At 43.4% G+C, this 13,563-nt stretch overlaps 1 protein-coding gene across 4 annotated transcripts in view; it reads left to right on the forward strand.

The window, feature by feature from the left end:
- The window catches only part of GPAM (glycerol-3-phosphate acyltransferase, mitochondrial), a 33,390-nt gene extending 23,500 nt beyond the window's left edge, over positions 1-9,890 (forward strand). For all 4 annotated transcript variants that reach the window (XM_081075385.1, XM_081075387.1, XM_081075388.1 and 1 more), the window contains 6 exons: positions 371-513; positions 1,681-1,758; positions 2,399-2,539; positions 3,895-4,084; positions 5,309-5,367; positions 6,053-9,890. In XM_081075385.1, coding sequence (XP_080931511.1) covers positions 371-513; positions 1,681-1,758; positions 2,399-2,539; positions 3,895-4,084; positions 5,309-5,367; positions 6,053-6,169 — 728 coding nt within the window. In that variant the 3' untranslated portion in view covers positions 6,170-9,890. The remainder of the gene's footprint in view (positions 1-370; positions 514-1,680; positions 1,759-2,398; positions 2,540-3,894; positions 4,085-5,308; positions 5,368-6,052) is intronic.
- Positions 9,891-13,563: the final 3,673 nt, after the last annotated feature.

Genomic DNA, 13,563 nt, shown 5'->3' on the forward strand with positions numbered 1-13,563 from the left:
GCACAGTATTACACTTATGACTAAGGAGGAAGGTGAACTGTGTTGCTATCCAGGAGCTGAAAATCTAAGTGAGACGAGACGTACACATCGCAGTGAAGTGAGTGGAGGGGGCTCATTTGTGATCAAGAAGGAACAGAGGAGAAGGAGCAGAGGGCACTGGAGCCCCTGAGGAAGGTGTTTGATGGAACTGGGATCACATGGCCTCATGAGAAGTGAATCCTGAGGGGTTCACTTAAATTCTCCAGTGAATGCACATAATTATTTTTGATGTATTAACAATCTGTTAAGGTAACCCAAGTTATCTGAGCCAGTGGATGTTTTTATTGGAGGTCTGAGGCTGCCAACTTCATTGGTGCTTTTATTTCCTCAGCCTGCAGCCTTTATGCAGTTCTAAACAAGAGGGGTGCTGGGGGGCCTGCCGGCGTGTCCCCCAGCTTCATCAGCCAGGAGCAGCTGGTGCGAAAGGCTGCTAGCCTGTGCTATCTACTCTCCAACGAAGGTATCATTTCCCTCGTAAGTAACAACTCTTTGGTGTTGCCTGTTCTCTTTTTCTTGAGCATTGTTACGAAAACAAACCACCTTTGTTTTTCTCTTAGAGAGTTTTTGGTCCATTGTTGAAGCTTTACATTCTGCTCCTGGGTCTCAGTGACCCCCAAACCAATATGTTGCTTACTCTCTGGGTTTCCTGTCAGAGTCACTGCTCCAGTGAACCCTTCATGCAACTGAGAGGTGTTCTAGGACAGATTGCTCAATGTTCTCCTTGAGTCAGATCCAAGGTTATGGAACTCTTATGGCACATAAGTCACTGGGTCAGAAGTTTGTAAATTACTGACACGCCCACTCATGGATGATAGAACCACAGAAGATAAGGGTCAGAAATGGTCTTAAAAATCATCTGCTCAACCTTTCTCACTTTATAAACAGGGAAACTAAGGTCCAGCAGTACTAATGAGCATTTATGTTATATTCAAGTATTTGTAGACATTTATAATAAGGCATATAAAGCAGTAGAAAGATGTTTTAGTCTCAAAATCATCAATGAATCGAATTCATATTTCAAGTCTAGTATTCCCTTCCACTTACATGACTGTGTCCCAGGACATTTATGAGCACATGTATTGTGAGCACAGCCCTCCTCCATGGAGCTCTTTGTAGATGGTGTGTTGGTGGCTCTGCTGGGGAATCTGTTTTGCATGAATCTTGGGGTTCAGAGTGGGAGGGGATAGGGCAGATAAGGCTCCCAAGATTGCCCTTTTTCATTTCCTGGGTCTTTATTGAGTTATTTGAATATTGTGTTTCCTCATTCACCACGTTCATGTACAATATTTACTATACAATAACTTTTACGGAGAAATTGTCTTATAGAGAGAAAGAAACAGGTGGTGGGGCCTGACAGGCAGCCTTTCCGAGGCCTTGCTCCACTGAGGGTATGACTGAGCTCAGGAGTACCCTTTGCAGGTGGTTCTGCCAGTCAGGTAAACAAGGTCTCGTCTACGGCTGTGCCCATGACTATGCATACTTATCAAGAGGGTGGGCACAGGAAATTGTAGGACGTATCCAGTGGAGTGAGGTGGGTGATATTATGGAGGTATTTGGTAGCTACCGTGTACCGTGTTTTCTGTTTGTTAAAAAAGAAGTGTAGGATAGTGACACTGACTTTTAAATGTCTTGTCTTTTCAGCCCTGCCAGACATTTTACCAAATTTGCCATGAAACTGTAGGAAGGTTTATCCAGTATGGCATTCTCATAGTGGCAGAGGTAAGAGGAATAGATCTCCTTTATTTGCCTTTGTTTAGTTTCTTGCTCTTCATTTCCTTATGTTTTCTGCCAATTGTTTTAACCAATAATTACATTTGATATATAGTCAAGTCCAAATGAAGAGACGAGAAAAATCAGAGTGGGGAGAGTAAACATCTTTTGGGATGGTTTAATATTCAGGTTCCTTTCGTGTAGCAGGTGTTCTCTAAAACATAGCTGGACTTAATTCCATGGCATCTGGAAGTAGGCCTTCTAAGATGAGATGTTTTACCTCTCAGTGTGCTTGGAGCTTGCACACATGCACTTCTCACTTTAGAGATTTTGTTTTAAATTTGGTAGATTTTTGTATAGAGGGTACGGCCTGGGAAAGCAGATATCAATTTAGGGGAGTTGAGGGAAGATATTTTTATTTGATGTGTCTGGTAGCTCTTCTCCTCTCACCCTTTTCTTTCCTTCTTTCCTTCCCTGCTGTCTCCTGAGTGATTTTGAGTTTGGAAAAGGAAATGGATTGACGTTGTAAATGGCTAGACAGAGAAGAGTGGGGAAGGGAAGGAAAGAAAACTGCCCTGGCTGGGGTCCAGCTGGCAGGGTTTGTGTACCTGTGCATATTTGTTTACTGTTGGTCATCTCCTTGGCATAGCAAGATGATCAGGAAGATATTAGTCCTGGTCTTGCTGAGCAGCAGTGGGACAAGAAGCTTCCTGAACCTTTGTCTTGGAGAAGTGATGAAGAAGATGAAGACAGTGATTTTGGTGAGGAGCAGCGAGATTGCTACCTGAAGGTACTTTGGTGAAGAATTCCGGTGGACATTACAGTGATGAGCGGAGGTTTATGTTGCCACAGAGATGAGGTTAATGAGGTTCTGCTAAGCTGGTTCTCTGGTGACGTAGTCATATCTGAAGCGCCCACAAACCAGCTGTGGTGCTTTCTACCTTGTGAATAATGACACACTGTCTGAGCTGAATTAGCACCTTAAATTGTTCAGACTTGAGTGTAAATGAATAGAACAGGAAACAAGAGTCTGAGGCTTGAGGAAGGTGAGTGTTCTGGGTGACACCCTGTGTGACCCTCATCAGAATGCACAGCTACGAACCTGTTTGCCCACACCTGCACTCATGCCTAAATGGGGCAGGATTTTTGTTCGGTCATCACCAAAGCAAGGCAGTAGCACACGAGCTATGGCAGAGAAATTAATATTGAGCTGTCATTGGCCTGGTTGCTCTTTTTGAGTCGCTCTCAGTCTTGCCATCCCTCCCCAAATTTCATACATTGAGAATTCTTTGCCTTCAATTACAACAAATCCTAGCACAGGGGAAAATTTGGGTTTTTAAAAGTTTGAATGTCCCTGATTTAGAAAAATCAGTTTTGTCTAATTTGTAATTTTACAAGTTAGTAATAATGACCCATTTTTTCTGAATGCCCTAAGTGGATTATTTTCTCTGCAGTGGGATAACATGCTGAGTTTACACACACACACACATACACACACAGAGTCAGGAGGTATAGCTTCTGGAGATTCCAAATGACATTTCGAAGTGTTTCTATTTTGGGTATTACTGGTTTCGAGATGGGGCAGTGATCTTTTTTTCCACTGTGCACAGGGGCTTATCTGAATATGTGTGTTTTGAGTGGGTACAGTGAGAGCCCCTGCCACAAAGCTCTCCATCACTACCACCATCACTCCGTACTCTGCCGGACTGTGGGCAGAAGGCCACGTAGGGTGGCAGGAAATGAGGCCTGGGAAGGACTTGCCATGTGACTTCTTTGCACACTTGAGTGCTTTGAGCCAGCCTTCAAACCCTGGAGGGTCTAACCTCGGGACCAGCTATTTTCAGTGATGACAACATGTCCTAATTATGCCATTCCAGTACGACAGTTTCTTCTAGGCAGCTGCTCGATGAACGCACACCTCAAATACTGTACAAGCCAGTGATTACAGTAAAGAATGCATTTTAAAACCAACAGTCATTTTCAACAGAGATTCTGTGCACATAGAGCTGTAGGCTGCTCCTGAGTAGTGACAGTCAGTGGGAGGCCATCTTCTCAAGTTCCTGTTTCCCCAGGAAGTTCCTCTGTCAGCATGTTGTTTCTTCTGGCCCTTCTCCGTGATTTTGCCTCCCGCTCTTGCTCTCCCAGGTGAGCCAATCCAAGGAGCACCAGCAGTTCATCACCTTCTTGCAGAGGCTCCTGGGCCCTTTGCTGGAGGCCTATAGCTCTGCTGCCATCTTCATCCACAACTTCAGTGGCCCTGTTCCGGAGCCGGAATACCTGCAGAAGCTGCACAAATACCTAATAAGCAGGACAGAAAGAAGTGTTGCAGTGTATGGTACGTCATGTCACTAGTTTGGCTTCTTTGAAAAGCTATGACTCTTTCGGTTGCAGGAATCTGCTAATTGTAGAAAATCGGGGGGCGGAGAAAATTGCAAAATTATCCAGACCACCTCTCACTCTGTAGATTCCTACTATTACCTGTGTTTGTATGTTACATAAATTGAGTGATACAGCAAAATACTCTTATATTTGGCTTTTTTCATTTACCATGATTTGTGAGAATCATCCACGTTGTATGTAGCTGTTTGTTTATCCTTGCTGCTTGGTCATCATCCATTGTATAAATATTTACCGCATTTTATTTATTTGTCCTGCTGTTGATGGATATTTGGGTTGTTTGCAGTTCAGAGCTCCTATGAATAGTGCTGCTGTGAACACTTTGGATATGTCTTTGGGTGAACACCTGTACTCATCATGTTGGGTGTACACCTGTTAGAGAATTGCCCGGTCACAGGCATGGTACATGCGGCTTCGGTAGGCACTGCCAAGTGTTTCCTAAGTGATCCATTCCCACTTGCAGCGTCAGTGTCCACATCCTGGCTGGCACTTGGTGTTATCTGTTCTTTACGCGTAAGAGTGTGATTGGGGCGGGAGTGGCATTTTATACAGTTATGATTTAGGTCTGAAACTACTTTGAATCAATAATTTTGACCTACGTAAGGGATCTAGAGATGACCTCCCTCTAGAGATGTACACAGATCTGCTCTAGATTGATGCCTAGAGGTAACGTCATCTCACTCTATAGATGAGGAAGCTGTCCCAGGTCACATAGCTAGTTATTGGACAAACCTGGGTTTAGAACTCTTCTTTTCTGGCCTCTAGACTTGTGCTCTTTCTGCTTCCACTGCTGTAGAAATCTTGTGTGCTTCACTCTGTGGTTTAAAAGAATTTTTTACACACGCTGCCATTTGATTCTCACGAAAACCCTTCAAGATGGATGTTTTAAGTATTGTCCCCTCTCTCTCCCCCCAACCCCCTTTCTATCTCTCTCCTTATCCCTGTCTACTCTTCCTTTTTTTTTCTGTTTTCATAAAAGATAACAAAGTAGGTTTAAAGAAACAGCAAATCATTTCACACCTCATGGGTCACCAGAAATTGAGCTCGACCCCAGTCTGCTGACGTGCTCTAATTCTCTTCTCAGTGTCCACACTCCCTTACTGGGGATATTGGGGCTTTGCTAGGTCTAAACTCTTGACAGGGTCTTATTCTTTCTCTGCAGCTGAGAGTGCCACGTACTGCCTTGTGAAGAATGCTGTGAAAATGTTTAAGGATATTGGGGTAAGTGTCTACTACTTGTGGTATAAACGTTCACTTCTGTTCTCTTTCTGTTTAGATCTAGTCTACCTGAGCCACCTTTGTGTTGGGGTGGACCTCGAGAGAAGCAGTTTCTGCTGGATTAATCGTGAACACATTTCTGGGGGTGGGTGGGCATGTTGAAGGTGAGGCCCATCTGAATAGATTTACTTGAATGTTCCAGAATTTTCCTGGTATTCATCTTCATTCCAAAACTGTTTATATATAATAGGTGTCAATGTGTTTCAAGTTGCTGCTACGGTTTGGCAGGGATATTAATTATGCCATATGATTTTCAGTTATTTTCTTGTGTTTTTACCGATATTGTTAGAAGTGTCTTCAGGTACCCTTTACTTTCATGTATCATGTGGGACATGACTTCCAAGGAGGTACTAGTGGTCTTTTTACTGGACTATTTGTAACTTTATACTAACATAAATTTTAATGTGTAGTTTACTGGTTGAAGTCCACCCTGAGAAACCCCACACCTGCACCCATAATTTCTCCACCACGCTGCACTCAGACTCCCACATGGATATGCACTTAAAGCCACGCTATGGTTTTATATGCCTTACTGCTTCTTGGGGTCTAGGACACAGGTCAGGGTTGGAGACAGAAATGTCCCTTTTTTTCTGCTTTGTATTTAATTTAATCTAAACTTTCTCTCTAGGTTTTCAAAGAGACCAAACAAAAGCGAGTGTCTGTTTTAGAGCTCAGCAGCACTTTCCTACCTCAGTGCAACCGGCAAAAACTCCTAGAATATATTCTGAGTTTTGTGGTGCTGTAGGTGACGTGTGGCACGTCTGGCAACTGAAGGGCACGGGACGGGTCCCTCGGGGGCCATCCTCAGGCTCGAGAGTTGAAGGTGCCGTTGTGTGGTCAGGCCAGACCTGTCCTGATGTGACCTCCTGGAAGACAAGTGCCTTCTCCCCTCCATGGATCTGTGTTCATCCCAACTCTGAGGTGACACAGCAGCCTACAGGAACCCTGTGGGGGGACCTCTGCCTCCATTTGCAATGCCGAATCAATAGATTACAAAATGAAATCGCACACAATTATTTTTGAGTTTATTAAAGATTTACCTTTTAAGTATAACTGTTAAGGACTAATTACTGTGAAGGACACAGAAATGTCATTAGTTGTATTCCGGAACTGAATCTTGTATAGTGTACTTAGTGCAGTCGGGAATTCATTGGTATGTGTTCTGATTAACAGTTAATGCTTCCTTTAAAAATAATTGAGTCATCCATTTGCTGTGTTTTTTTATTTGTTTTTTTTTTCTTCCAGTTTTATCTTTGTCAATAGTAGCTAACTTTTAACTTTTAAAAGGAACACCTTTCATCCCAAAGTGCTTTACAAAACAATGGGCTGGTGCATCACGGCCAGGTATCACTGTGCTGTCCTTTCAAGTCTGACTTGGAAAGCGTGTTAAGCGCTACATGCAAACACAACATTAGTTTAGGTCAGGAATAGAGATAATGGGATCAAACAGCTAACACCAGGACGTAAATTTGGCTGGCAGAACTCAAGCTAAACTTGGCCAGAAAACCGACTTTGAAACAGTTTGCTCATACAAAAAAGTGCCATTGAGTTTTAAATGACCGGCAAGTACTTAAAAACAACTTCTGTTTTATGTCTGTACCTCTCCCCACCCCTTGTGTGGTACCTGCCTCTCACAGGTACAGCTGTTTCTTGGAGATCCTCTAACCAAATAGCCACTGTCCTAGCTTGGTTCGCTTGGCCTTAGACTGTTAGCAGAAAGTGCTCTGGCTGCAGGGTGTCGTGTACTGCATCCAGGTTGTGCACTGCACCTAGTCCAGGTGACTGGTACCCACTTGAGTTGTGCAGTGTACAACCTGTGCAATACCTGTGGTGGCCCTACTGACTGGTAAATGGTCGGAGGCATTTATGGATATTTAGCTTTGAGGGAAAAACATGGTTCTTTACAAATTTCATGGGTGATATGCCTAAACCCTGATGCTATGTAGCAGCAAATAATTATGAAAACTTGTCTGTCCATAATGGGTAGGTGCCTTTTTGTGAGCAGGGAGCATACGTGTTAGTTAATTGTGATAATTGTGATTTCTTACAGATCATGTAATATTAAAACATTTTTCTAACAGCTCATTGTTCCTTCTCTCCATGATATTATGGAATGAGGAATTTTTCCTGATGAATATTGCAATAATCCCTGAATTTAATATACAAGTACTGAGAATTAAGTTTGTACTTTCATAAGCTCGGATTTTAAACACTAATAGTATCTCATGACTACTCTGTGTGTTCGGAGAGGGAAGGCTACTGATTGATATTTTACATTGTAAGAAGCTATGAAACATCTCGTTGGAAACTCAGAGCAGAGATGCTATGCAGTGGTGGTTTCCCACTCCTCAACTTCCCCATTGGAAATACATTCTCTCTTCCCAGGAACTCAGGCACCATTAAGCCATTGTCTGTGTTGGAGTGGCTCCGAGGTTCAGTGGGACCCTCACCTTGGAGCGGTTCTTTTTACTAACTCGGGTGGAAGAACTTTGCTTCTTCTGGCTGCAGCTCTGTTTGGGAGGCTCATTTTCCCCCTTGTCGTTCCTTATCTAGGCCAGCAAACATTTCACCAGTCTCTTTTGTGCATCCTCTAAATGAAAGGTCAAGGATTACTCCGGCTCTGTGTAGTGATCTGGAACGTGAAGGTGGAGCTGCCGTCCTAGTGGGGACTGCCGCCCGGCTCACGACTTCTGCTGAGCTGCTGCTTTGCCAGCCTGAGCAGGGAGCAGTGGCTGCGCTGGCTTTATTTTCCTTTCCGTTGGTTTGTTTGCTAGAAATCTAATCAGATGCTTTGAGGAATGCAATGTATGGTTCATGAGCTCTCTCGCCACTTAACTCACTGTGAGAATAAATATGCATGCTTTTTGTAATTATCTGGTGCTTTGAAAACCTTTTTTAAGGAAGGAAAATCTCAACCAAAGTTATGCTCATCCGGACAAGCTGACCCTGGAGTTCATTCTAACATAACTCTTTCTTTAGTGCCTCGTTGCTGAAAACAACATACGTCATCACAATAAAGCTTCCAGATAGCACTGTTTTACTTAAAGATTTATTCTCATTGTTTTCCAAAAGCGAATGGCTTCCATGTAAGATTAAACAAACTAGGTGCTTGTAAATAATTTATTACAGTTTACTCTATTGCATTTCTCTAAAACTGAAGTGCATGCCCTCCAGGGAGAGACTGTGAATCAAGTTAAACAAACAAACAAAAAACCCAATAATAAGCAATATGAAACTGCACACTTTCAAAATGAGAATGTCCGAAGTGATTCAGAAGAGGGGAAGGGATTTTCGCTCTTTTAAATTTTAAGAAAAACAAAGGGGAAAAAGACCTAGTGTGAAATGTGTAGAACTAGTAATGGAGAAAGTACTGTGAGTCTTCCTTCTCAGCTCTTAAGGCTCTTGAAGTCATGGGCGTGAGTGGAGAAAATACTTGAGGGATTGCAATAAATGTAAGCTCCGAGGCGGGATTTCCAGTCACTCGAAGGGGAAAAGCATTTCCCATAGTTCTCCAAGTAATCGGAGTGCTCTGTGAGATGTTCATAGGTGTTTTGTACTTTACTTGCTGGCGAAGTAAATTTGGACGTGGATCCTCTTTCCTAGAAACTCACAGTGCACTTTAGGTCAGTAAGGATTCAGTACTAAGGTCGTTTAACCCAGCATTTCCAAACATGTGACCCGGGGACCTTTTCCCCTTTGGGACATCTATGAACCTCTCATAGTAGTATCCCATAAAGTACATTTTGGGAAACACTAGGTAGTTCTTTAAGGGAACAAAACAATAACAGATGGCATTGAGGCAAAATTTGTATGCATTTTATACAATCAAATGTTATATTCAATGGATGTATATTTTCTCCCCAGGAGACATTAAGCACAGAAAACTGTAATATAGGTGGTCAGAGCTCTTTCCATTGATGGAAAGGTCAGCTGTCAACGATCCTGGGTTTTTCACTTAAAGTAGCAAAATTAACACAAAGATTAACTGGGGTAAATAATTAAGATTTTAATTCCAATCTAGAAGAAAAAGTTTGCACAATTGAATGTAGATTTTTATCCACAGATAGTTCTAGTGTTTAGAAATGACAGGACTGATCATTGAAGATTGTTAAGACTTAACTGGGATGTAAGTCTGTTTTTTAAAACACTTTTTTTGGAAACTTGAGACTTGGCATTTGGCATTTTAGTTTAATACAAACTAATGATTGCATTTGAAAGAGACTTGTGATTTGATTTCGAAACACCTAAACCTCTGAAATGTCTTGATGGAAGGTGTTAAACTATTTGCCCGTTGTACAAAGAAACATTAAATTGTTGTAAGAAGAATTAGTATAAAGTACTGTGAAATAACACTGTGTGATTTTGTGAGTGACACTTCTTTGGAAACATTGATTGATTTTTATGCCTGTTAATGTATTGTAAGAAGCACAGAAGTGTAGTTTTGTTTTAATAAACCAAAAAATGAATATGTTTTTTGATGTCTTGCATTTGTAGTTAAAAGTTCCCTACATAATTCATTACACAAATAATTGTGCGTGCTTGACTTTCCATAGAACATTATTAAAATGCATATAAGAAATAGTCTTACCTAAATTTATGAACCTGCAGTGCATGATTTTATTATTGACTCAGAGCTCTTCAACTTTGTTCAAACATTTGGAGATGTAGATATCTCTATCTTAGCTATTGTTCTTAGTAAATATTAACGTTAGTCATATTCTTTGGGCCCCTTCAAACTTGGAGCTTCTGTCATATTTTTATATATTTAAGTTTATAAAAGTATGTACTGAAGTGTTGGGTTTTTCCTACTAGTTCATAATAATTGCTCAAGAAATATTCGTTTACTTTGTTGAGCAGTAAGACAAGTATATGATGAGAGCACTATTTTTTGTGTCCTGCAAAAGCGTCCCAGTGCAGCTTTCTCGCAAGGGCGTGCTCTCTGGAAAGGGTGGTAAACACGTGCCTGGCGATGCCGTCCGTGCCTTTTGTGTGCACGAACTGGCTGTGAACCTGGCACCCAAGACCGTCCCATTGGTTCTCTGCTCTAACCGCTCTGATCTCTGGGATGTTGTTGCCATGACCATGCCATTCATCCTTTCTTTTGCTTGAGCAGCTCTCTTGCTGCCCCCACACATGACCTAACCTCACCACAGCAAAATTCAAACTTTTATAGACACTCTCTTTAAGTGGGTATTGCTTTTGAAGCCTAATCTCTTAATGCTTAGTCCTGTACTCCCTAATTTTAGTCCTATTCATTCCCTTTTTTAAGACTTGCAGTCTGTCTTCTACATGTACATCTAGTAAAATTCTAACGTACTTGTTTGAAAAAAAAACCCAGATATTTTCGTAACTTGGCCACAACTTCCGTGATGTCTGCACCACAGCCTGGCCTCACTGGAGATGCTGCTGCAGCACCTTTAGTTCCCACAGCCGACCTGGCTCCTCTTCTGTCCTTCATGACTCCGTTCTCCAATTCTTCCTTGCCTCCCTTCCTTTACGCACGGGCAGGCCTTTATGCACAAGTGTCGGATCCTCTGATTGAAAAACAAAAATGTCAATTTTTGTCTGAAATAATTTTTGTATGAAAACATCCAATTTTCACATGTTGGGACAACAAACTATGGATCGTATAAACTGCCTGTCCCGACCGGCAGGACAATGCAACGTGGGACGAGGGGAAGAAACCTGTTGAGGATGAAAAAAAAGGGGGAGACAGGAGACGCGAAGAATGGAGGCAAGACAGGGATCTGATCAAGCCTCAAAATTTTATTACGATGGCGGGTTATATATATAGCTATGTCAGATGGGGGTGGGATATGCTATGTCATAGGGTGGCGAGGTACTTGTCGCGGGCTGATAGGCTAGGACAGGGCGATGCCATATGAGGTACAAGGAAATGGGCAGGCTCTGGGTTTGGCGCGCGCGGGCTCTGGGTTTGGCGCGCGCGGGCTTTGGGTTTTGTGACCAGGAAGTTCTGCCTAGGCAAGGCCTGGGGATTTCTATGGCTTCCGACATCTCCTCCCTTTTTGTTTGTTTTAAGGAGGTGGGCCTTGACCGAGTGAGGGAACAGAGGCCTGGTTCCTCCAACGAGCGGAGCTCGTTATTGGATGGTTTTGGGTATCTTTTGTGGAGGAGAGGTAGAGATTTTTTGATACCAACCTCTATGCAAACCAGGTATGTTCTCAGGAAAGTTAAAGGGAGCCGACCGTTGTGAGTCGAGCCCTTTCCTTGCAAATGCTTTGCTTTGCACTCACCTCGGTGCCCATACCCCTCCCCAACTCGTGGGGGGAGTAGACATACCCTTAGTATTATGTCGTCCCCGTGGGGAGGAAGCCAAGATAGCCTTCTTCGAGGCCGTCCCCTGTTGCTAGCCGCTGATAATGGATTTGGATTGGTTTGGCCAAAACAGCATCGATTTGGTTTTTAATGAGGTCAGTAATGCGCCTAAAAGCCCATGGCCCGAAGGCTATTAAGAGAAGGATGCATAGGAGGGGGCCAAGGGTGGGGAGCAGGTAGGGGAGAAGTCCGTTGAGACCCGTCCAGAGTGGGTTTTCGAAGAGTTCTTTGCGTCTTTTTACTAGGTCCTCTTGTAGTTTTTTGATCTTGTCTCGGACGATCCCAGACTTGTTAGCATAGAAGCAGCAGCGTTCCTGTAAAGCTAAGCAGATACCTCCCTGTTCTGCAGTGAGAAGATCTAGGCCTCGACGGTTTTGTAAGACTACTTCAGCTAAAGAGTCAATCTGATCTTGGAGATCATTGATGGTCCCAGAAAGTGTTTGGACATCATCTATCAGCTGGCGTGATAGTTTATTGTAGGACTGGACTGCAACACCTACTCCCGCGGTACCCGAGGCTATTCCAGCAGTAATTCCTAGCCCTACGAGTAAGGGAATGACTGTAATAGCACGCTTGTGGCGCCCGGTGGCAAATTCTAGGCTGGGGAGAGGGACAGGTGTGTCTCCTGGGATAATAGAGATATCAGGGAGGAGACTAGCTGAGACACAAAGTCCAGTCCAGTTGGTGGGTAACGTGGTGTAAGCGAGGCTGTTCCCACATATGAAAACTTGTCCAGGGCTAGAACACAAGGTTCCGTTAACTTGAATGATGTCAGAACAGTTAGTAAAAGTGACAAACCCTAGATCTACATCAAAAGTGTTGTTTTGAAATTGTCCCTGATAGCAGGGGGAGGTATTAAATCCTACAGGTTGAACTCTAAGAGGAAGGGAGAGACGGGAACAGTTAGAGATTTGTGTGTTTACTGTGATATTGGAGGGGATTGCAGTAGGTATGGGAGTTCCCATAGTCATGCAAAGCCAGCAGTCCTGGGCAAGAGAAGGGTTGGAATGATTTAAGGCCCAGAAGGTGGATTCGAGAATGTTGTTGGTTTGTGTGTCTAAATCCATATCCCGGGATTTTGGGAGAGCCAAGGGGTGGTAAGTTAAAGGGGGGAATAGGTGGTGGAGTATTTTTTGAATGTGCTCAGTGACAAGAGTCTCTTTTAATATGTCATTTGGCCCTCCGCCATCTGAAATGTGGACAGGCATTTTAGTTGGCCAACAGACTTTATTTCCAATTGTACCACTGCAGCCCGCCTGACTATATTTGTTATTGTCAGAGAGGGAGGTGGAGTCCCAATCGCCTCCGAATGTGGCGGACCTACGTCTCAATAACATGGCTGTGAGATAAGTTTGGTTGTCTGAGCCAGTACAAATTTGGGTGGTTGTGTAGCAGGAAGAATGCATTTGATCAAAATAGCTGCATTCGCTGGGGCAGGGCGGTGGTAGTCCTGCAATGGGGGGAATAATGCGGGGCTTATTGGTACAGGTCCATTGTGTTTCATCTATTCCTAGTCCGAATCCCCCCTTTATATTAGGATTATAGGCGAGGTAGGCTACTTTATTACCGCAATCAGTGGATGCTAAGTATGCTAAATCTACCTGTCCTTGTGGGGCTGGCTCCTCGGTGTGGGCACGGAGGTATCCACTGGGCACTGTGCCTCCCGGGCAGTCACATGGGTTGCCATAGAGCTGTCTGTATAGCTGCTCGCGGCTTACGGGGGGCCCAAACCCTCCGTAAACGGGGATGATGAGGAATGTGAAGAGTGTCAAAGTGAAGGACTCCATGAAGAACTTTATGTCC

This window comes from Rhinolophus hipposideros (genome assembly GCF_964194185.1).
Source record: "Rhinolophus hipposideros genome assembly, chromosome: 15".
NCBI lineage: Eukaryota > Metazoa > Chordata > Mammalia > Chiroptera > Rhinolophidae > Rhinolophus > Rhinolophus hipposideros.